Source organism: Alligator sinensis, unplaced genomic scaffold, assembly GCF_000455745.1.
Source record: "Alligator sinensis unplaced genomic scaffold, ASM45574v1 scaffold692_1, whole genome shotgun sequence".
NCBI lineage: Eukaryota > Metazoa > Chordata > Crocodylia > Alligatoridae > Alligator > Alligator sinensis.
Genome location: NW_005842238.1, coordinates 1,345,098 through 1,370,235, shown reverse-complemented (window position 1 = coordinate 1,370,235; position 25,138 = coordinate 1,345,098). Strand labels below are relative to the sequence as shown.

Sequence of the window (25,138 nt, the reverse complement as noted above, 5' to 3'; positions counted from 1 at the left end):
ATCCTCCTGTTCCTATGGGCCAAGTATTCGAGCATGATCTGCAAGCTGGCAATGGACGCAGAAGCCAAAACCACTTGCCTCGTGAGGTACTTTGCAGGGTACATCCTAAGACACTGGGGGGTATTCACCCTGACCAACCATAGACCGTGGATCATGGGTGCACTGTGGTTCTATAAGACCCTGAACCAGCACCAAAGTGTGTACAGCCTGCAGAACATGAGCCCAGTGACCATGAGAAGCCACAGGGAGATCCAGGAGATGGTGAGACTAAGGGACATCACGTCACCCGTAGACCTGCTCCCGGGCAGCGCATGCCAGGCCGTGTGGGAGCTCATCCACCACAAGGAGCTGCGCAAAAATCACAAGGACCTGAACTGGCTCATAGCCCACTGAGCTCTACCAGTGAGGGCCCAGAAAAATAGAGAGGGGCAATTGGGGAGACCCAGCTTCCCATGGCCCAACTGCCATGGAGCCACCGAGACAATTAAGCACCTCCTTTGGATCTGCATCTGCGCCAAGGAGGTATGGAAAAGGGTGAAGCGGCTCTGCAAAGCAGTGACCAGCATCAGCCAGCTAACCAGAGAAGCGGTGCTGTATGGGCACCTTGCCAAACATCAGGGGAGTCTGGCGCCCCATTTTGACCAGTTTGCATCCTGCATCAGGAGTGCCTTGTGGAAGGCCAGGAACCTCCTGTTTTACAGGCAAATGGACGTAGAGGTAGTGGGCTGTGTGAAAATGGCACTGAGCGAACTCCAGACCTACTACCAGAAATTGGTAGAGGAGGATGGGAAAGAGGCAGCCAAAGTCACCTGGCACAGAGACATGTGGCACAGGATCATACAACTCCCTCCTGCCCTCCTCCCTAAGTGGAGAGGGGGGGTGAAGGCAGCGAAGAAGAGGAAGGGACAAGTGGAACAGAGGACAGCAGCAGCAGCGGGTTCTCCAGCAGGAGCTGGAATGACAATGATGAAGACACTTGAACTGAGTATGTCACCCCGCAAACAGAGTGGGGATGGAAAGGAAGTGTTGCCTGGTCTGAGGGACCAGGAAGGACTTATTTGTTTTGTGTGTGTTGCCCGCGATGCAGATATTGTAATGGGTTTGGGTGGCCAGCGGGCCTTTGTACAGGTGCACGGGTGCAGTTTTGTAATGGGTGAAGGATTTTCTTTTTGCGGTGTGAGACTAGGGAGTGTAGATATATATAATCTTATATATATATATATACACACACACACATATATATATATATTGTAGAGAAAACTTGGCAGGAGAAAGGCAGCGGGATGCTGCGCTGGCGGCTGGCAACAGCGAAAGTGAAACCGTGGTGGTGGAAGCTGACGTGGTTCAAGATCAAAGGGAAAACCCGTGATGGAGCCAGGAGGAGCCAGGAACAGCTCCTGCATCTGTTTGGTCGTGCTTTGTTAGAGCGTGCCGAGGGCAATTAGCCAGGTGACCACCTAGAGTCGGGATAAAAAGCCCAGCAGGAAGGAAGCCGGGGAGAGAAGAAGAAGAAGCAGAAGAGGAAAAGGAAAAGGAAGTGGCGTCCTTAACCAGCCCGGAGGGATTGGGGAGGACCACAGGTCCTGCAGCGGAGGAGATGTGGTGGCACCCCAGAGACGGAGCCACGGAAGACAAGTCAGGCCAGCGAGGGCCCAAGGAGTCACCTACAAGATCGGCATGGACGGAGGCCAGCAGTAGCAGTGACTGGGACACCTACGGAGACAACAAAGCCAGAACCTGGACACGGACGATGGGCAACAGGTACTGAACCCGGGGAGGGAGGAACCTGCCAAGGGGACCCGAAGCCCGGGTGCAGCCAGACCCCATGTGAACCAGGGAGCACTGAAGGGCAGTGGTCGATGCTCGGCACCAGTGCGATCTGTAGCCCACAGCCACAGCCCTTGAGAAACTGGGCGTCAGTGAGGGCCATAACACCAGCCCTGACAGTTAACATCACGGTTAGCATTAGGCAGGGTGTAGGGGACGTGGAGCCCTGAGAAGCAAAGGCCATGAGGACGACCGAGGGGAGGTTCCAGGGGAGACAGGACCAAACACCTTCCTCCTAGAAGACTAATTACCAGCAAAGACGTGGCAGGAGAGACCCCTGGGGGAGCTGACCCAAGGCTGCTCCCGGTAGCCCGACCGTGCAGCCCCAAAGGCGATGGCAAGGTTCAAAGGAGACCCACAGGCACGACACTTGGGCAGATAGGCACGGAAAGCTACATATATATACACATACAAAAACAACAAACAAACAAAACAACAGCTAGTCCTACCTATCATCATTGGAAACAGGGATTAACTGTTTCCTCACCATTCATGGGCCTGGCTCTGTACCCAATCACTGCCTGAGTAGGATGTAGGCACAGAGAGGGGCTTCAGCAGCAAATAGGGCATTAAGCTCTGGAATTTCTTGTTGTGTACGGAGCAGGGAGGAAGGTCAAATGACTGGTCTGAATTCAGAAACTCAGGAGATCTAGCCAAAATACATGAACCTAGGTTGTGTCTGGGTTACAGGGAGAGGGACATGTTGCAGCCTGGACTATTGGTAAGGGCAGCACCTAGTTAGCCACTGTGGTTTGTAGTCCTATTAATCATCTTGTGTGCAGGCACAACATATGCAACTAACTGCTGGGAATGTGCTGTCCTCAGAGACTTCAGCATAATTGTTATGGGACCTGGGAATTACTGTAATAGACACAGTAATAGAAGCATGCTCCTCTTTTGCTTGGCTGTAGGATGAAACAAGGGAATCCTGGGACCACTCACAAACCACAGCAGTAGAATTTGTTGAAAATCCGTTTCCATCCTGCAAGAAATTCTCATATTTTGAGATGCGTTTCCATCCTAAATTAGGATAAGGAGTCAAAATATCTAAATGCTCCAGAGAACTGAAGGCCTCTGAATGTCAAAATATTTCATTTGGGTTTGTTGGGCTAAACTGAAATGCTTTGTTTTAGCTTGATTCGACCTGAACTTTTTTTCTACCTAAACTGCTGAGGTACCACTTCATGACAATTGTTCGAGTGCCCTGTTTTTCTCTATGGGGGATCTTCCTTGATTGGACTGCATTTTCCATGATGCACTGCAGCCATGGATTTGACCAGAATGGAAAAGAGGGTGTAACTGGAGATATAGTCCAGCTAATAAATCAAGAACGAGGCACCTTATGGACTACATTAATTACAGCTACTATGAGGACCTGTGACAGTTTACACAGGTGCAGGTCAATGTGACACTGACCCAAAAATAAATGTTTTGTTTCCAAGTGGAAAGTTTCAATTTTTCAATCATTTAATTTTTCTTTTAAAATTAAATTCACAGTGAAAGTCTCAAACAGCTTTATTTAATTATCATCTCCCTGACATATTCTGTACCTCCCCCCTGCATGCACTAGCCTTCCACTTGGGAAACTAGGCTTTATGTGACAAACCAAACCTATCAGATCTCGATTTGATTCCAGAAAGGCAAACACAAAAGCTAAGAACATCCACTAGGTTTTATTCATCATGTTTGTCAAATAAAAGCACAAATCCTTTCTGGATAATAAAATAAGAGGGTCAAAACATGCAGACAAGTTACATTTCTGAATATGTCTGGTCTTTCAGGTTGTCTGTCTACAAAACAACAATACTTGCCAGTCTTTCCATCACCAAAAAACTAATCTTGACACTGGTAAGAGGCTGTTTAAAGAGCAATCATTCATGAAATGGAAAAGAAAGAGACACATGTAGAATATGACTGCAAGAGTTGCACTTTAATTTAAGAGGAGAAAGTTTTGTGAGTGTCATAAATATTCCATCTTATTAACTTATAGCAAAAAACAACAACAAACAAGACATCTGTTTTATTATGTACGATATACAGATAAACGATATTGGCGCATGTAAGACCTCAATAAAACCTTGGTGAAACTGTGGGCCATATTGGGACACTACTAAGGGAGAAATGCCAAAGAGAAGCTGGAGTTACGGAGTCACCTCTCCCAGGCCCTGTGATTTGATTTTGTTTGGAGCCAGCAGAGCCCATAAGCAGCTTGTTAGGGAATTTCAACCACTCTTTGGATCTTGCCATGATAAATTCTCTGCCATATCCTGGTTGTTTTCAGCCAGTAGAGAAAAAAATGACAAGTAATACAAGAGGAAGTGTTGTGTAGAGGATAATGTATTGGCCTAGGAGCCAGGAGACCTGGGTACTATACCTGGCTCTGCAAATTATTTCCTAAGTGACTTCACTTGCTTGAGCCACTGTTTCTCCCCTCAGCCTTTATTTATCTTGTCTTTTTAGACTGTAAGTTCTTTGGGGCAAGGACTGTCTCTTACTATAAGTACAGTTCTAGCACAGTGGGGCCTTCACCTCTGTTGGGCCCGCTAAGTGCAACTGTAATACAAGTAACAACAACCACAGTGATGATACTGGAGCCCTACAGTCAACCACCTTGTCTAAGTGCAAACTTACTCTGATTAGAACAGGAGTAGGACAAGGGAATATGTCTGTAGGATGTGATGAAGCAGAGCCCCTTTAAGAGAATATACAAGATCCAATGTACATGTTTGTTCAGCTAATGCAATTACAGCTGGAATCAAGAGAAATCTGTTTGAGAAGGGAGAGGGGGAAAAAGGGAAACAGGGAAGATGCATCAAGCACAGGTTGCTTCTTGGTTGTCCATTGGTATCTCGTTACCACAGCTGCTGTCTCCGTACTGCTGGTACGGAGGTATCTGTGGCGCTTCGATGATCAGCAGCCCTTCTGGAGATAAGGATGCAAAAACTGTGACAGGATCCACCTCATAGGGGAGTCTGAAAAGAGGAACAGAAAATGAGATAGTGTTGATATTCTCCAGGCCACTCTTTCTTCAGTGTGTACAGACCATTTTGCCCTGCACTTGGAATACAGGCACTAATGGATGCTGCCTGTGTTACATTTCCCAAGTTGGACATTTGGCACAGCACCATAATGGCTCCTACACACTACTTACCTGTCTATTCTTTGTACTTTATACTTGAAAAAGCATACCTGGGACTGGCCACAATAGATGCTAGATAACAGAGCTGTTCCACAAGAAAAGCAGATACAAATCTTTCAGGGTAGCAACCCAAGCATAAACAGAAGATAAATTGTTTAGCTGCATGGATCACTATGTCTAGGAAAATAGCTTCCTTATTCAACATGAAGAAGCACCAGGGGACATTCTATCGTTTCCTAATAAACTTCCATGAAATGCTTAGGGTTACATTTCAGCTATTCAGTTATATATTTTTCTTGGCAAACAATCCTTTTATTGTTCACCCAGAAGCCTACAGATCACTATATTCTGTGAGCTGCCCTAAATGAGTTTATGAAGACTCGCCCTGTTTACAAAGACTGGTTATAGCATGGGACTGGCATTCAAGCATCCTGAACTTCCTACCCACCTCTACCTCACGTTTCTTGTGAGATCTCAGTCAAGTCAATTAGATCTGTCCTGCCCTCAGTCCCCCGTCCCCCGTCTCCGTCCCCCATGTGTAAAACGATGATGATAATATGTACTTACTTTATTGGCTGTTGTGGGCTCAAGTTAATTCATGCTGGTAGTGTTTTAAGGGGACTGGAAGGCACTATTTGTAAAGTGCAAAGAATTGTTAATGTTAAATTAATATAACTAAAATATGCAGGCTTGTGTTTGCCCACGGGTTACCTGTCTGGAAATCAGTAAAGTCTGCTGCTCTTATGCTTAAGACTGTGGATGTTCTGTGTATTTTTAAAGAGGTTTCTTTGTCCCCCATTCTCTGAAAGGCTCTCTGTTTAATCTCCTCTGCAGATATGTTTGACTGGATGTCACTCACAGCTTTTGCAGCCAGAGCTTCTGCAAAGCACAAGTTAAATCATTTTTATGTTGCAGCATGCGTCATGGCAAAAAACCCATGTCCATATAAGGAGCCTCTCTGCCTTGTTATTAAATAGCTGCCCTGGATTGGTAAGGAGGTGAGATCTCTGCAGGCTCTGTTTTGGTACCAGCCTCTCCAGTCTCACTCAACCAGTTTGTACCCAGACACATCAGTCTGCTAATATTTGGACAGAAAAGCCTCCGTGGGAAGTTTGGTAGGGTTTTACTATGAACTCTGTGACTGCGTCCCTACAAGGGGGAATGTGAGGTTTGCGGCACCTCAAAACCTTTTGAGGTGCTGCAAAACACATGCAGCACTTGTGAATGTTTGCTGTGCTGCGTATTTGCAGCACGGTGACAAAATTAGATACTGGGAAATCCCAGTATCTAAAAAGCTGCAGCAGAAAAAAGCAGGGCGGTGCATGTGGCTGCAAAGTGCACTGTCCGAAACCAGAACCTGGCCAGCCAAAGTCATGCTCTGGCTGCCGGCCAGGTCCTGCGTGCCTAGATTACCGCTGCTGCTGCCCCAGAAGGCCCCCAGGATCTCAGGTAAGGCTGAGAGGGGATCTGGTGGCTGTCTATAAACTTGCCAAGGGAGACCAGCAGGCAATAGGAGAGTCCCTGTTCCCCTGAGCACTACCGGGAGCAACAAGGAATAATGGCCATAAGTTGACGGAGAGTAGATTCAGGCTAGATAACAGGAGGCACTACTTCACAGTCAGGGTGGCTAGGATCTGGAACCAACTTCCAGGGGAAGTGGTGCTTGCTCCTACCCTGGGGGTCTTCAAAAGGAGGCTAGATAGACACCTTGCCGGGGTTGTTTGACCCCAGTACTCTTTCCTGCCCATGGCAGGGGGTCGGACTTGATGATCTGCTCGGGTCCCTTCCAACCCTGCCAACTATGAAACTATGAAACTCCACTGACATCAGTGCTTTCACTCCCAAGGTGCTTTCTTTGGGACTATGTTGAAGTGGGCTGCACCATTACAGCTGCCCTCAGGGCAGGCAGGTTGGAGGACTGGCTGTGCAATCACAGCTGCACACACTTATTGAGGTGATTCTGACTTTGGAGAATGGGTGTATTTGGCTTTTCTAGTGGATCTCAGCTCAGTTAAGGCTTCATAGGCTATCCTGACTCTTTTGCTTTTTCCTGAAAGAATCCTCCTTTGGCCAGTTTTGATCAGACATTTTTGCCAGGAGATAAACTGGGGGCTGTAAAAAAAAAATCAGCATACTTGCTGCTTCTCACTTTGGTTAAAAAAATACCGTGGCCCAACTGGAAGATTAATGCATTTAATCTGGTGCATTTAGAGATTTAGTCCCAGCTCAGCAAAGAATTAAATCATGTGCATGACAAAATGCATGAGTAGTCCCATTGACTCTACAGGACTACTCATCCACTCAGTTATGAACATCCTTCTGTGTTTTCCTGGCCTGGGACTTTAATTTCTATTTAGGGCCTTTTTTCATTGTCTCTCTAAGAGAGAGCAATTGTTGAGAGTTATCAAAACATCTCATTGGCAACTTCTTTTTGGAGTCTGACAGCCATTCTCCTACTACTTTTAGCTCCACCCAGCCAGTTAATCCATGGAGTTTATAAATCCGTTCCTTGACATGATTTCCTTGCTTATTTTCCCTTCTCCTTTATTCCCACCCACAACATAAATGTACCAGCCGATTGTAGATGGTAGCCACAATGAATGCAGTTGGGATGATGGCTGGGTAAGCCTTACAAAAAAATCTTTTGTTTTGCCCCAGTCGTGAAATATTTATAAGCACCATGAGCCAATGAGGCATTTGCCCTGCATTACAGATCCACCACAGGACTAGATCATTCATAGCCAGAAATATCACAGGAAATAAATCTGTCAAGTCCTTCTGTGAGATGAAAACACCCACCACCTGTACCCTCTCTGCCTTGCCCAGCCTTGTTTTCCTCCAAATCCAGCATTCACTTTCCTGCCAATGGAAAAACAAACTGCAGTGTGCAGGGCTATCTCTGCCTACGTAATACACACGTGTACACAATCAAGCCAAAGCATGTGCATTGAAGTTAAACACAGACAACCCAGCCAAGATCTGTTTCTTTGCAGGGGGAAAGAAACTTTAAAATAGTGGAGTTGTCAGCTTTAGCTTGGGATTGTCTGATGCCTGTTGATCTCTAATACTTAGTCCTTCTGTAGAGCTAGTCATCTATAGACCTTAAAATGCTTTTCAAAGCTGCATGTGGCATTACTCTTGTTCTACAGGTGGGTAAACTGAGGCATAGAGTGGTTAAGTGACACAAGTCAATAACAGAGCAGGGAATAGAAGCCAGGGCTCCTGCCATCCAAACTGAATTGTAATGACATTTTCCTCTATTGATTCACCAATGGGGGGAATTTGGATCTGGGTTCTGAACTGAAACCCGTCTCTCAGTTATTTAGAAGCTGGCTGTGAATTTGAGGACTGTTTGGGGCTAGAGGAGAGATCAGAGATCACTTTATACACTAAGAGGGCAGAAGAGATACCATGAGGATGATGTTGGACAGGTGGTTTAACTGTACCTGGCAGGGGAGATCCCCTTCTTCCTGGCCTTGAATGTCTTGGTGTAACTGAAAGTGGAGACCTGTCCCTTGCATTGTGGGTGGGCACCCCTATGAGATATTACTATAGCCTCCCAATGGGAGGATCTTGGCTACACAATTTATAGTGATTCAGGAGGATTGCTCTTGGGCTTTCCCTCTAGCGTGCTCCTTCAGCCTTTTGCCTAGGAGCAAGCGAGACTAGGAGGCATCTGAACTCCAAGGCCTCCAGGCTCCGGGCTTGCGCATAAGATGCCTGCCATGGATTTTGGAGTATCTGAAGCCCCAGGCTGAAGAGTCTGGGAGGGAGGATGCTTGCTGGTGGTAGCGCCACACAGGTTTGAATGATTGAGCTCTGCTCAGTCGAGGGAGTTCAGAACTGATTTGGCTGATTTGGCCAGAGACACAAAATTGAAAAAAAAATAATAAGGGGGAATTTGTTTTCCGTGGGTTTCTCACCAAGTGGCCTCTCTCAAGATTGACAGAAAGGGGACCTGTTTTTATATAGATACCCGCTCACTAGGCACTGGGCTAAGACACACTGATTCATATCATTTGGCAAGAGTTCTGCAGTGTGACTCATTCGTGTAATCTAAATATTGAGGACGTAAATGAGTTTTTAATACTCACATACACATAAATATATTGTGGAGTCAGTCATGATGTAATATTACTGAAGTAATACTATGAGTCTGTCAGGGATATATTTGGCCCCTGTAATCTATCGCATAAACATACACTCAGGCTTATAATAATAAATCCTTAAGGAATGTGGTTTGCAGACGGGGAGTCCAATGTGCTTCAAACACACCTTACCTGATGAATATTTCCCGCCCATCTTCCCAACTGAACCTGCCTTTATAGTTGAGATTTTCAAAGCTGCTAGGAGGATTTAGATGCACACCTTCGATTTCTAAATCACTTATTCTGTTTCAAAATTCTGAGCTTATCTATTTATTGTTTTGTTCCTGTGAGGTGCCAGGGTCCTCACCTTGAGTCCATGCAGATGCTAGCACCTGGCATCTCGTAGGGTTAAATTCTCTGTTAGGAAGGAATTTTATGAAGCTTCTGTAATTGGCTTCATACATGCACTTACAAGTCACCACTTCAAGCTAGCAAGGTTAGCAGATTCCCCATGAGCACAGGCTGGTGATAGTACATTAGCCATCCATATCCCTTCTATCTGGATATCAGGAGGATGTACATTAGGGATACATTCTGTTTTAGGCTAATCCCTAAACCCTGTGTGTTTGGGAGAAGAATTGCTAATCCTTTCACAGATCCTAGGGAGTTGAGAGCACAGAGAGGAGAGCAGGGTGACCTGATGGCTTGTTAAGAGGATCATTGTGTGCTCTTAAGAACAGTCTTGCTGTCGTTTCTAACCTCTGTTCTCTCCCATGAGAATCTCTCTGAACGAGGAAGCCCCATTAGAAAGCACAAAGTAATAGCTGCATATATAGTATGGTACGTACTGGATTTTCTTGGTGAAGTTCTTGGAGACAATCCCTCCTTCTTCCTGTTGCTCTTCATGTTTGCCTGGATGGGATGAGAACATTCAATTATTATTGCACAGTCTATTTTTTTTAAACAGACAAAAATAGCTCTGTTTGGATTTTGCTTTCCCATCTTCCCACAAGTTCAAATCCATCTTCACAAGTAAACCCAGCAGAGTGTTTGCATTTGTCTTCCAGCAAGAATTCTTCCAGGAGGGAAATAATCTGAAAAGATAATGGCAAAGGAACCTGCAGTACTAAGCCTAGCATTTTGCAGTAAACAGGCAGCATGAGAGAAGGAACGCTGCCTTCTGCTTCAGGTTATATCTTGCCTAGACCAGGTAGGTATACTTCAGCGCAAGTATACCTTGCAGCTTCAGTGGAGTTACTTCTGATTTATGCAAGTCTGGGAAGAAAATCAGACCTAGAGAAACTTAAGATAACAATTCTCATCTTTAGACATGCAACTCCCAGAGCGTCATCTGCAGGGATCATGGAGTCATGGTGAGTCTGCACTTCCTATATTGCCAAAAGGAGGATGGTCCTGATCATATGGAAAGGAGGGCTCAGGAAAAATTCCTGGTTTGGAAGAGGTCATGAACCACTACTTCATGACAACCTTTGCTAAAGATCTAAGTTTATTAATATCGACAGCATGAAGACAATTCAGGCACTAGATAGGCCAAATATAAAACCTGCTTTCATCCACCCACCTTATTAGCATTCATGTTGAGTATTACCATATTTTCACACAACCTAGAACTTATTTTTCTAATGGCAACCCCCCCCCATACAATATTCAAGTTCCAAAACAGCAATGAGATAATTAAGAACTCAAAGCTACCTGAGGATGTAAAAGTCCATGAGAGCTTTGCTGTTGCTTCCAGTTAGGACAGATCAATTAAATAGCTAAAAATAGCTATTTAGAAGTCATAGGCAAGTAAGAACTGTTGACAGGAAGGGCCTTTGCAGATCCCAGTTGTCTGATACTGCTGGTTGCCTGATATGTCTGTAGTGAGCAGAGAATGTCATATCCTGGGAAAAGTTCCAGACCTGCAGTTGGGGAAGTATCTGATGGCATCTAAGAGTGGGTGTAGCTGAAGAATTTAAAGCACATCCTGTGCCCCCATTGATGACCAGTAAATTACCCTGCAGAGGCGTTCTTTCCCAGTGCCTTACAGAGAATGATCCCAAAAGGAACAGTGCTGCTGTGAGGGAAGTAGCTGTAGTTCAAGAAATGTGGCTATAAATTATGTGGAAGGATTTTGGAACCAGTAGGCTGGATTCTGTGTCTCTGGTGCCTGCACTGTTTCCATGTTCTATTTAAAATCCCTCCCTAAAGTCACTTTCTGCATAAAACCTTTGACTCTAGTCCCTGTGACCTTCCCTAATGCTATTGCAGGGGCTGCTAAATGAATCATTCAGTATACAGCCCAACACATGGGACTAACTGTGTTTCCCTTAACTAGGTTATTTTAGAAACTCTACAGCAGGCAGTTTCTTTGTATGAAGCCCTGGTTCTTCTCAACAGTCTCTTTTAGCTAGTAGGAACAATTATTTTTTTTAGTGCACAAACCTGCACTGTGGGTGGTGAAGGTATGGGACGACCATGCTAATAACCATGATTTGTCTGTACCTAGTGTTTAAAAAAACATGATGCAGAAGTCATGATGTCAGCTTAAAACTGCTGAAATAGTAAAGAAGAAAAGCTCATTCTCTTTGCCTTCTAAGCTTTTGGAAGGGTATTTTCAGACTTCCTTTCACAAAGATATTTGGACAATTAACTTTATTTTGAAAGGAAGGCTGAGATGAGAGTCTCATTTAATCACATGGCTCCTGGACCTGGGGCTTTAAAAAAATCCCACAAAATATTGCAAGACTCGTGATAAAAATGTTAAGAGGTGGGAATGTTCTCTCTTCGACCCTTTACTGGATTGCTCTTTATTTAACACAGGGCAGAGACTTCATTCCCTTATTTGTCTGTAATCAGCATACTTTTTGTTCTTAAATATTCATAATGAATGTAGTCCTACATAATGCACAATATTCCAATTTGGCAGCCACAGGGTTAATTCCATTCCAGGTGACTCTGGCTTAATTAGACTGTGGGAGCCAGAGACTGGTGGTAAAGGTGAAGCATTATTACTACTTGTCACAGAGAAAGGTCTCTAATTAAACACTGGGTGTGTGTATAAGGCAATAAAATGACTGAAAGCCTTCTGTCTGGTGAAAGTTTAAAATCAAAGCAGGTGCTTAGATATTCTCTCTTACCAGGTAGAGATGTATATCTCTTATGATAAAAATGCTACAGTCTGGAGGAAGGAATAAAATTATGAGTCAGTGTGTGTGAATCAGAAGTGCTCATACACTGGTACAATACTGATGCATGTCCAGAATCAGCACCCAGCCACATCTCACTGCTGTCACCCCAGCCTCAGGATTCAGCCCCAGCTCTATTTATGGGGGTGAGAAAGAACTTCAGCAAAAATTAGAAAGGAAACTGGTTTTTAGGTGTTGTTCCTGGGCTCCATATTCAAGGCAGATTCAGCTCTTGTGTAAATGAATGGAAGTGCCAGTGGCTTCAGATTGTAGGAGAGAGAGCTTTTATATTCCAGGCTGGAGCAGCCCAAAGAGCAAGTATCAGGCACCCTCTCATGTTCCACGAGACAGGCTGTCACCAGCCGGCAGCTCAGGGATGCCAACTGCGAATTAAAAGCTGAGCTACCAAGCACATGGAGAGCCTCCCCACCCTCCCTGCTGTCCAAAAGTGAGGAGGGATTGGGAGAGAGGAGAGTGGCGTTTCCTTTGACTAAAATCTATCCCAAGATTACGTGGCTTTTTAGAGGAGAGTGTCTCACTTTGATTCTAGGCTCATCTCCACTCTAACGCAGAGTTCCTTGCACTGAACTCCCTGGAAGGGGAAAGGCCCTTTCCCTTAGTTTACCCTGCTCCTCTGGAAGGATTTATGAGAAAGCAACTGGTAACACTAGATTTGTCCTGGTCATGGTCACTCTTGTCGAGTCCCTAAACCTCCCTCTTTGGATCATAGAGGTCCAAGTTAGAAGAGCCCCAGGTTAGACTGATCCATTCCTGCATTAGCATGGGGCTGTTCTGAGGCTTTGCTTGCTCTAAATCTGCAGGTTTGTCCACATGGGTGACTTGTGCCTCCCGAGTCTGGGGGGCACCAGCGGGGCATGACCATGGGGGTCCCCCAGTGGCCAACTGGTGGCATGGCAGCCGGTTGGTGGAGCTGCTGGTGGAGCCAATTTCAGGGGAGGCACTAGCGCTCTCTGTGCCCCCCTACCAGCAGGAGGGCTCGCTGTCAGGGGGGGCACCAGCACTTTAGGCAAGGGGTATGTGCCCCCCCCGTGCCCTCCCTACGCATCACCTATGCTTGTCCACACCATCAAAGGACAGCATTGAGGAGCATACAGCAAAGTATGGCAAGCCGTGGCGTGTAGCACACAGAACAAAGGATGTTAGTGTGGCCCTGGGCACATGCCAAGAGCCCCTGTGTGAGGTGCGCTAGCTGGCCCAGGCTCTGTGCCGTGCTAAGTGCAGTTACACTGCATTCTTCTGGGGAGCCCTGTGCCTGGAGCAGGTGTGTCCTGCTTCCCTAGGCTCTTGCACGGTGCTGTGACTGCTGGCAGGCACTGTGAGTCTGCTCCTGACCAGCCTTCATGTTGTTTTTCTTCACTACCAGCCTCCAAGTTCAGACTGAATCCTATGCTGGCAGCCCAGCCGCTCCTTTCCCACCAGCACCCTCCTCTAGCCTCCACCCCCAGGGATCCTGCTCTTGGCTACAGCACTTACAGCTCAGCACAGTCACACCCTCAGCTGCAGTAGACTGGCACTGCTCTTCTGAAGTCACAGGACCTCCCTTTATTTATGGCAGCTGAAGCTCTAGCCCTGGGTCCCATACATCTCTCCCTCCTCTTTTTTTTAGGCTCTTCAACCCATTGGAGGGGGGTTGGGGGGAAGGGGGGTGCTAAGGTGCATAGTTGACAGCCCAGAGGTTGCAAGCTCAAGGCCGTAGCAAAAGTACCCCCAGCACAGCCCCATCAGATTCCAATGAATCTGCAAATTGCACTAAATACCTTGTCACAAGGAGAAGAAAGGGCTTCCTTCCCCTGGTGCTTGTTAGCAAGGATGCACAAAGGCAATCTCATCCTTTTTATTCGCTTTCGGTCTGTTTTATATTTTCCTGGCAACACATTATTTTTAATGCTACATTAATTGTTGGGGAATCACGATTGAATTTTTATGGAAGTGCTTATGGCCTTCTTATTCAGCACCGCTGAATTTGCTCTGTCATTAATGTTATTGTAGGGGCTGCTAAATGAATTAACAATTAGACACAATATAAAGAGGTGGGGTTTTTTTTCTCCCAAGTTATTTCTTTTGTTGTTTCTACTCTGCTAACCTCTCCCTTTGTTCCCCAGCTTTATGTTCTTTTTCCATCACCCTTATCTAACTTGATTGCACTCACATGCATGTGTTTTCCTCCTGGGTTGTTATTCCTGCATTATTTTAAAACCTCTTCTTAACCATTTATGGGCATGGTTTTCTGCCCCTTGTTTGCAAGTGTTTAGGGGAGGGTCAAAAGAGTATTGCACCATTCCTGACTTCTGGTGAGTTCCTGAGGACTTTGTCCCTTTAAGGGAAACTCCCTTAGCTACCAAGCCTCTGTAATGATCTATAATTAACAGGATACAATTGGAGTCTGGTCCTGCAAACTCAGGCTTCTGTGTGTAGTTCTAGCTATTAAGGGTGGTCCCACAGGGGCTGGTGAGACTAATCAATGCAGTTCAATCCAGTGAGACTGGTGCAGCTGTAGGCAAAGTGCAGAAGTGGGTATGATCTGTCCTCCTATGTTTGGGACCGATTCCTCTGCCCTCGTCACAGCAGCAAGCAGGATCAGGTGTTCACTTTATGTGTTGTGAACCGAGATTTTCAAAGCTCCCCTCTGTGATTTGGGAGCTCAGCTGCCAGTCCTGAGGCAACTTTGAAAACCCAGTTGCTTCTTGCCCTGTGTTTGGACTTTAATTGTGCCTAGTTTAAGAAAACACCTTTCCTTTCTCAGCAGCCACCTAGATTGGTGAAACGAAGAACACTGAAACCTCCGGGCCTTGGGTGTCCACTCACTTGCACGGGTGTCAACAAGTAATAACTCCCTCAGCATGAATAGTGTCACACAGCTTTTTGTTCTAGGTTCATGTTCTTGGGAAGAGGCACCCGGCTCTGTTGTTTGGGTTGCAAACTCTGCAGAAATCAGTCTTTTTTCAAACAACATTTATACTGGCATTTCAGGTATTTGCTTTGAAACTTAGTTGTTGTGAGGGCTTTTTTTTTTTTTTTAAATCCTAGGACCTACCTTAATTTCCTTCCCCTGGGTTCCTTTCCTCCCCTCTTACTTTCCCTTGTCCCGTACCATTCACTCACCTGACACTTCCACATAGCCATCCTTGGTCTTCACTGTCAGCTCCTCAGGTTTAAAACTGTGCACGTTGACACACACCTTCCAGGGCTCCCTTGAGAAGGCAGTGGGACTCCGGCTCTCAGGGTAGCTGCTGAATCTGGTGCCGTATCCAGGAGGGGACATGCCACTGCTTCGGGTCATTCCTGATCGCAAAGGGCCTGGCCATGTCGTGGTCAGTCGTGGTCGTGCCCAGTCTGGCCAGTCTGCAGTTAGATCCCCAGAGAATGGGGACATGCCAAAGTCATCGTCCAGCAGGCGAGAGGTCAAGCCAGTCTCTCTGAATGGGTCCCGGACACTTCGGTGCCTGGTGGGATAATGGCAGGAAAAGGGCATCTGGCCGTCGGCCATAGTTTTCTTCTAAGTCAAAACCAAGAGCAAAACAGAAGTCCTCCAACTTTCTCTGGCTCTAGGCTGCACGTTCCCCTCTGAAATGTCAATGTTTGCCTTGGTGTTCCTGGCTGTAAACTTTCACGTGATGCAGTAAATCCACTCACCAGCAGCTGGGCGGACTGGAATTTCAGCTTCTGGCTGCTTATACCAGAATCTCGGCTCTCTCCAAAAACAAGCTTAAAAAACAAAAATCAGGGCTTTATCATTCAAAAGTTTAAAAACAGAGGGACAAAACAAGTCTCCAGGCAGCGAGGCAGCGGAGAGAAAACAGCTTCCTATTTGTTTGAATTGCACACAAGGGAAGGAGAGGAGAGAAAAGAAAACTTTGGTAATAAAAACTTTTCAGAAGCAGAGGAAAAAAAGAACTTCTGAGGTTACAAAGCCTGTTTCCTCTCCGTCTCTCAAACCTTCCTTTTAGGTCTCAGGAAAGAGCCTAAATAAATGTTCGTGCTCAGAGCCGAGAAACTTCTCTAACTTTCCAACCAGCTGAGTGCCTTCTATTTATAGGTAGTGGAGTGATGGGGGCTGTGTTTTGCAATCCTTGCCCTGTCAGCTGAGTATTTTAGAGGGGATGAAACACCCTCAGAGAATCTGTGCTGCGACAGCTGACCTCCCCCTCCGGGACCGGGATACTTACGTACTTGGGACATCCAAGTTTAGGCAGCCTTCCTCACTTGCCCCTCCTCCCTCTCTGCTCCCACCCTCCCTCTCTATCACCGCGCTCCTACCCAGTGGACAGGCAGCCTGCAGCCAGCAATACAGGCCATGCTATTAATAGCTCTGGGGCTCAGGCCTGACTATTCCCTTCATAATGTCACCATTTGAAAATACCCACTCCCTCACTCAGGAGCTTGTAGAGGCCTTCCCTTCACTGTACAGGACATGTGTGAGGAGCTGATTTAGAAATGCACTGTACAACACAGTATGTGTCACCACCCCTGCTTGTTATTCCCTCGTGGTTTCGTGGCCATATCGGGGGGATGCTGTAACAGATGCCAGTGCTCTTAGGGAAGTTGTCGGGAGTGTGGCAGGTACCAGCGCACAGTGCACACATCTCTTAGGCTCTTCCTAGTTCAGGGCTCTTCCAGTCTCTGCTGCTAGCCCCAGCTGAGGCTGCTGGGATATTCTGAGCGACTGTTCAGGACAGAGCCAGGATCTGTTCTCAGGAGCAGCGTGAGGTGACTGGGATTGCCTAAAGTGCTGAAGTCGGCGTAAAGAGAGGAAAAGGGGGAGTTTGGCTGTAGCATACCCTGCGATCATCTGCCCTGATCCAGGAATATTAACCTACCTGGTACTGGTGCTTTTCATTCCTCGTTTCCCTGCTCTCCCTAGAGATGCCTGGCCCAGCAGGAGATTGTAATGCTTGGGCCGGCTGCAATTCCAGGGGCAGCAAATACGTTCTATAATTACACACATGATGAGGCCTGACAGGTCAGGCTCCTCCCTGCCTCCCTGAAATGAGAAGGGAGCAACAACCAGTTCACCGTGCGTCTTCCCATCTCTCTCCTGACTCAAGTGCTTTAATGTGCGGTCTGATCAATTGCCCTTTGAAATCAATGGAAAGACTCCCCACGGCACTCGGGGTGTGGGCCCATAGACAGCTGTGTTAAGCAGAAAGAAAAATCTGTCGAAACTCACCTGGAATGCATCAGACCCTGCCGAGGCCTTGCCAAAACAACAGCCACCTCCCCACAGGGCCCCTCGCTGGCAGGGATGTGCGCGTGCATGCATGCAGGGGACTATAGAGGGGCAGGAGGGGCCTATGTGGCCCTTGTGTTTCTGCTCATCCAGAATTAGCCCATAGTTATAAAAGGCAGAGCAGTCCTTACAAAGGCAGGCATTAACCATGTGAAGTTCCTGCTAGGTTACCCAGTCCATTCCTCCTGCCAGTGAAGGATTCTCTTACTGTTTTCTAAGCTGTGCTCCCTCCACTTTCCCTGCTGGGTTGTTCTAGACCAGCTGTCTCACACAGGGTGCCACAGCACCTTGGGGTGCCTTGAAAGCCTTTCCAGGGTGCTGCACAGTGCCACATGATGTTAGCACTGTTAGGTGTGCAAACATAATTCACAATATAAGCCCAGAGGTTACAAATGGGAATCCATTGGATTAAGAACATACTGACTGTTGTGGGCTTTTTGAGTTCGTTCCAACCAAAGGATTGCTGTATTATTTTTCTGTAGTCAAAAAACAAGAGAAGACTAAGAGCTGACGTTTTCCAAGGAGTGCCCTGAGCCTAACGAGGTTGAGGATCACCAACACTGCTAGAAAACTCTTTCTGATGTCCCATCTTAGTTTACCGATGTCCCTTCACCCCGTTACTCTACCTGTTCCCCTCCCTCAGATGCTTTGTTCTCCACCTTCTCCCCGGAGTCATCCTTTACTAGCTACATCTGAGGGGGTGAGGCAGTGATGTTAGGAGTCACTTCTAACAGTACATAAGGTTTGGTACTAATTAAAGGGGAAGACGCTTGGAGCCAGCAATAAAACATGGAGCAAGACACACACAGACGCTTCCTCTCAGCACAAGCTCAGGGCAGGGTCGCTCCCAGCTTCATAATGAATTCACAGTTAGTCTGAGGAGCTACTTTTTAGACTTGATCAATCAACCATTCCCAGCAGCATCTAGAGACCCTGTGTTGAAGGCCGTTGATAAAAACAGGAAGGAAAAATAATCACAGGGCCTGAGTCCCTTCACATGATCCATATGCTGCCTGATGGAAGCCCTTGGATTTCAGTGGGGTCACACCACCATCCTCCCATGGAAGCACTGCGAGGATGCGGGCTCAGCAGTTCCTCTGCCCCTTGGCTTTTGTGGCTGTCTTATCCCGGACCTTTTCTTTCCTCAGGGGTGCAAGATTGCACCGATTCTGTTTCCCACATATTCATTAGCGATTGGGTCCATTTATACTTGCTTTCTGGGTGGCTTCCAAGAGATGTGGTCCTGCTGGGTAGTAGCTTGCCCTGTATATGGTCCCTGGAAAGTCAGTGGGACTGTACATGCAGGCAGGTATCAGAATTTGGCCCTCTGCCAGACAGTGGTGAGGCCATTATGCCAAACCTCTACCATTTGTGAATGAAGACAGGTACTGTTACCACTCACAATATGTTAACCCTGCTGGCTTCTCTTGAAGGTCCCAGTCACCAGGATGATAACTGAGGTAGTGACAGGCTGGGGGGAGGGGGGTGGGGAGACCACATTTGGATTTCCCTAGTCCATCACAGCCTGTGCTCAGTCTAGGTATGGAATTAACTTGTGTACTTTAGGCAGAAGGCAGGGTAGAGATGCACCTTATAGATTAAGTCAGAGATGCATTAACTTTTATGAGCAAGAACTAGTTCACTGCTTGACTTCAGACTAAGATGGCTAACAACCTCACTTGGATGTACTTTAGCTATGGGTGAAGGGCAAGATGTTCCTGCTGCCCCTTTGGGACCTCCACAGTTGTAAGTAGCATTGGCAAGGAAGTCTTGTTGATTCACTTGGGGCATGTGCTTGTGTGGATGAGACAGCCTGTTCACTTCTGCATTTCAGAGTTCTGCCAAGATAGTGATGGGCAAGCGCTCATCTTCCCTGAGGGGTCTCAAGTGAGAGCATGTGGGATTTCTGCTTGTTTGACCCAAAACACAAGCAAATTTGCTCCAGTTAATTCTGGAAGAGCCGAGATCATTTCTTTTGGTAAGCATTTGGAGGAAGGCATTGTTATCACTACATGTTGTGGGCAAATACTGTTTTATCAGGGTTTCTGGGCCAATATGCACTATTCTCAGGCTTTACCATCACCTTAGCCCCCAGGGCAGCATAATTCAAGCTGGACAGAGAGAACCTGCCCCCATATCTGTAAAGATCAACTGTACGTTCCTTGGCTCAGTGCCCCAGGCATAGGCCCTGCAGAAGCCTGTGACAGATGCTAATGCTTTTGACAGATGATGGAACCACTTCTCATACCTTATCCTCCTTGTATCTGTGCTCTCTGCTCCTTGCTCCCAACATCTACAATTTTTCTAATAGACTTGATGGAATTAATTATACCAGTAACATTTTAATGTACTGCAGGGCCATCATTAATTCATTTGGTGGTCACCGTAATAACATTAATCATAATGAATTAATGTGGTATTAATGGGAAAGTGAGCACAATCCCATTGGCATGTTGAACAGTTATTTCATGTACTAGTCACCAAGTTTGTTCATCGCCTAGAGGGGGCTTTGATTTATATCCTGAAAGGTTTTCTGCAACATGTGGAAGCTGGGTTTAATGCACTTGGGAGGGAAAGTTGCAAAGCAACCTTCTGTGATGCTGACAGCCTGGAATAAGGCCTGCTGGGGAGGCCTAAGCTAAAGTGTTGAGGCCACAGAAGGAACAGTAGGGAGTAGACAACTGGAGAGCCAGGGAACTGATTGGGTGGAAACAGCCCAGAGTTGCACCAAAGCATCCTGCTGCCGGCCACGGGCAACACTTGATGCTTCTGAGGAAGATGACTCAGATGATAGCATCTGATGAAGTCGGCCACTGCTTACGGAAGCTTATTCATCTCTGATTTAGTTAGTCTAAGGTGCAACTCCATCCTGCCTTCTGCCTGAGTTCAGGCTAACACAGCTAACCAACTACCTCTCTCTGCTCCTGGAAGAACAGCCTCAGGAAGTGGCCTGCCTAAAGTCTGTTGGACTTTGTGGATAGTCTCCACTTACTCTCATGTATTCGCTGAGGATTTGTGCTCTGTGAGGGCTGAGAAGTGAAGATTAAATAATTGTGCTAGAGCATAGTCTGTGCCTGTACTAGACATCTGTCTGTCTGGCGAGAGAATAGAATTATGCCTGTAGCCTGCCCCAGGCCAAAGGGGAAAGGGACAGCAAGAGAAAAACAAGACACCCACAATTGTGACAACTTCCATTTATCTGCTCTTGACTAGACTGCTCAGTTACGACTGCTCTTTCTTTCTGAGACAATACTTGGCATGATTTGGCCTCTTGGCTCTCATCAGAAGGGAGCCTGTCTTTCCTTTGCACTAGCTGTCTGCTGGGTTCATCACAGGCTTTTTACCCCCTCAAACAGTATGGCCAGCAAGCAGCAAGAAGGCTTATGATGTCTGTTACTTGCAGAAAAAAACCTGTAACCACGCATCTAGATTTTCAAAAGAGGTCAACTTACAACAGCTCCCAAAGAAAACAACAAAAGTCTTTAGAAGAATCAGCCCCAAGACCCTTTGCCGTTATTAAAGAAAGCCTTAAGCCAGACTAGGGAACTATTTCCATACAGCTGGATCAGCGCTAGCAGCATCAGGGCAAAAAAAAAGAGACAAATCAGGAGGTAAAGGGAAAGATGGCTCAGGAGCATTGTGAAAAGGAGATAACAAATGCATGACAATAGGGAGGGGAAGAAAAAGGTTGATGATGAGTTACAAGGCTTAGGTCATTGTGTCTGGTATCGGGATTTTCTTGGACTCTTGAATACTTCAATGCTTTGTTTAACCTGTTCTCCAAATTCTGCCTCCCTTACTCATTTGTTTTACTACCAATTGCTGTCCTTGTTAGGAGTTCAGGCTGCCCCCCTTTCAGTATTTTTCTTCTTCAGCCCCAGGCCATTGCTTCAGATCTCCCTAACCCTCCCAGGCCAGGAATGCTCCTTTTACTTATCTGAACTGATCTGTAGTTCCCCTCCCACTGGCTCTTGGCTTTTCAGTGTTACCTAGATTTAGCTCCCTTAGCTCCACACTCACAAACTGCTGCATTTCAGTTCACCAGGCTTGCTCCACCTCACATATCAGGGAGCCGGAGAGCTCAGGGAGATGTTAAAGCTTCCTCCTGCTCTTTGGGCCCAGGGAATGAATAGATAGCCACCTCTGCACACCCAGGCATAAACCCATTCATAAGACTCACCGCATTTTCCATGTGGGAGGCCATGTGCTGCTGCTGACAGACCACATGCACTGTGTTACAGCTTCTGCAGATGTATTAGTAATGGCCCTGCATCTATAGTCTGGATCCCAACAGCTTCTTTGTCTTTAGGAAAGGCTGCAGCTCCAGACTAGGATCAGATCAAACGTACTTGGGTTCATTCCCTGCAGAGGCTGGTGCTGGCTGGGGAAACCCTAGCAGGGGGTAGGAGGAGGGAGAGTGGTGTGTGTCTCTGGGGTAACAATGCTAAACTGCCCTTGCTTTGCTGCCTAACCCTCCTTCCTGAGAAGCAGGAGCTGATCCTGCCAGAACGACCTGGAGGGATGAAATCATTGATACTGCAACACCAAATTAATGATACCTGCCCTCCGTGATCTGCTAACCAATGAGATTGCTGCCTTCCTGCTAACCAATGAGATTGGGTGCCTTCACAATAAAACTCCACTGCCTTGCCCTTTGTGCCCAGGTGGCCCCAATCCCCATAATGCTAGTCCTGCCCTTTTTTACCTTAGTCCCTGTGGTTTGTTTATAGAAGAAATCATTGGGGAGTGGGGTTGTATCATTCCTGTCTTCCCCCCTAAACATTTCCTGATAAGCCAGTTAGGCTCTTTGGAGAAGTCTCTTCACTCCTAGATAGGTCACCTACAGTGTTCAGATCTGGACCTATTGCTCTCCAGCTTTTCCCATAGTTCAGTGCAGTTTTGCACTCAGTCCGTTACGGTCCAGCAATGATATCTGGATCTAGACAGGCCCATATCCCAACTTCTCTGAGGTTTGGAGCTTTTGGGTTAGTTTTGGACCCATCTCTGTCCTTTCCCCCCTCCCTTCTTCTAGTGTTAAGGGTTAGTTGTATCTAAAGTAAACAGTGATCAACAGCTACTGAATGGCAATATGTCAAAAGTGCATGACCTCTCACTTTACTGATCTCCCCAGCCACCTGTCCACACATTTTGTCAGATGAGCTGGGTAGGATTCTGACAAGTCCCAATGGAGTTCTTGTAACACCAGCTATCTCATACCTCAATGCCAGCTTAGAAGAATCAGAGACAGCTCTGTGTGCAGATGTGTCTGTCCCAGTGGTAGGAATCATTTGCCCATTCAACTCTTCAAACAGTATCAGTCTTTTTAGAGCTTTTTCTATGTGTTGACCCTGGAGCTCACTTCCTCTGGCACTTGGCATTCATTGCCTAAAAGAATTTATCCAATGACCAAGGGAATCCTGGGGGAATCTAGGAAACCTCTGTTGTTTCATATGGAAACTGCTTTAGCGTGCTCAGAACTGATGGGCATGTGGGAAAGCAGCCCCCTTTGCACCCACAAGTGGTGGGTGCTGTTCTCCTTCACTGTGCCCAGCCAGCTGGCATAGCTGACTGCCTTCTAACCTATTCAGTGGGGTCAGAACTCCACAACTGGGCAGGTTCTTAGGGCATTAGGTTTGGCTTCTCATCTTAACCATCCCTGACTTGGCTATACAGTGCTGGCTGTTTTCTATCTGCAGGGAGGAGAGAAGGAGGCTCTAAATCATTAATCATTGCTTAATTCAGCTGAAGTTCATTCAGGCTAATAGCATTAATCCCAGTGAACTCGACCCTTATTAATATAACTCCGGAAAGGGAAGGGGGATGGAATCCATTCTCTTTCAGTCTCAGTCCCTAGCCAGTATATGTAACTAAGTTCTGTGTTACTGGCAATTCAAAGCAGAGGATCTCTGCTCTGTATCTTTCTGCCACTTATCTTCGGCTTGGCAGCCCCTGGTTTTTGCCAAAATGACATTTTTATGAGGTGTGTGTAAATCAGGGGTAGGCACCACTATTGCCAGCTGGGTGCAGCGCTAGTGAGTGCTGCTGGGAGGGATGGATGCAGGTATCAGGGTGGAGGTTGCAGAGCCTCATGCAGTTGGTGGGGCATGAATGTGAGACAGGCATGCACCAGGCAATAAAAGGCACTGCCCAGTCCCATGTAACTCATCAGGCAGAAAGCACCATGTCCACAGGCAGCAGGGGAAAGACAGTACCTGCCAGTCAACTTCAGGAAGGAAACTTCTTTGAGCGCCTGCCTTAACTCAGCTGGAAGGAGACTGTGGGGAGCCCAGTCCTGTTCCAGGTCGGAGGCAAAGCAGGGAACAGGACTCAACTCTGAGGTTCAAGTCACAAGGCCCCACATCTCCTGTCCAGGACAGGCAGCTCTGTTTCCTGTTCAAGAGCTTTTAATACATATGTTGGTGCAAAACAGGTATACTGCAGAGGCAGCACACACATCTCCAAAACTGGTGGGGAGGAGGGAGAATGCCTTGTCTCTGACAGCAGATTATTTGCCTGGAGAGGCAGTATTAACTGGTTCTAGAGCCAGCCATGGCCACTTGTAGGGCAATTGTTCAATTGCATTTTTCTTGCTGGAGAATAATCTTCCCGGACCATTGTGGACTACATCCTGATATATATGTATGAATGGCCAAGGTTGCATCACTGCACAGTGACTTTGCACCCTCAGTTCACTGCAGCATAATGTGAGCCACTGACAGAAGGCCCCTACAATATTTTTCAGCTGTACTGCATGGAGATACAGTTTTATTGACATGTCACTGTGTGGTGATGTCCAAATAAATGCAGGGCTATCTCTAATTGTCATGCCAGCAGGGCTTGTAGAATGGATGGCTTTGCTTGCAGAATGTAGCAAAGCCATGAAAATCAGAATCATCCACTGGCAGGACATCCCTCAGGGTTGTCAGTCTGGCCTGGAATAATGGTAGCAATGATGGTTTGGGAGAAGGGTGCATAGGAAGACCCTGTCCAGGGCTGGAGCTTATACACAGTCCCAAACCCTGCCCATTCCACCTGTTCTGTAGGAGGCTCCTGGCTTGGAAAATGGATTCCTCTGACTGGGAGACATTCCTTTCCTATAAAATGTGTGGGATTGCAAGGCTCCAGACAGCAGCAAGGGAAGTGATGCCTTGTAAATACCTCTGACAGGCAGACTGCTGTTTTTAGATCCATAAAATGGCAAACTTTTCTCCAAAGCATAAATCATGTTTTTGTAACACGATAAGAGGAGAGGAAATATCTCTCCCTGGCTTACAACTCTGGCTCCTTGTACAGCACAGCAGATTAAACTTGTAACTCCCATTATTGCTAATGGGTGTAGCCTGTGTAATCCATTGTGCTGGGTGATGATAATTTCCCCCATAATCTGCCTAGACACAGCAACACTAAGGGGCATGGAGGGCTGCCAAATATTTCACATTAGACTTGGTTATTTAGAGCATTTTGTTCTTTGATAGTTTGTATTGCTGGTGCTGGTAGCATTTCGGACATCTGTATTCTACCCAAAGTGTATCGATGGATTCTGGATGTGGAATGGAGGGGAGGTATTATTCAATGGTGTGATACCATCGAAAGGTGCATGTGCATGGATAGAGGTGGGCAGGGAGTGCTTGCAAGATCCTGGAACGCT

The 25,138-nt window shown here is 46.7% G+C and overlaps 1 protein-coding gene across 1 annotated transcript; it reads right to left on the bottom strand.

The window, feature by feature from the left end:
* Nucleotides 1-3,481: 3,481 nt before the first annotated feature.
* HSPB8 (heat shock protein family B (small) member 8) lies at nucleotides 3,482-16,282 on the bottom strand. Its single transcript, XM_006027370.3, has 3 exons — nucleotides 15,366-16,282; nucleotides 9,903-9,966; nucleotides 3,482-4,799 (listed from the first exon to the last, which is right to left on the bottom strand). The coding sequence occupies exons 1-3, from the start codon at nucleotides 15,748-15,750 to the stop codon at nucleotides 4,640-4,642; spliced, it is 609 nt and encodes a 202-aa protein (XP_006027432.1). The 5' UTR covers nucleotides 15,751-16,282; the 3' UTR covers nucleotides 3,482-4,639.
* Between the last annotated feature and the right edge of the window lie 8,856 nt (nucleotides 16,283-25,138).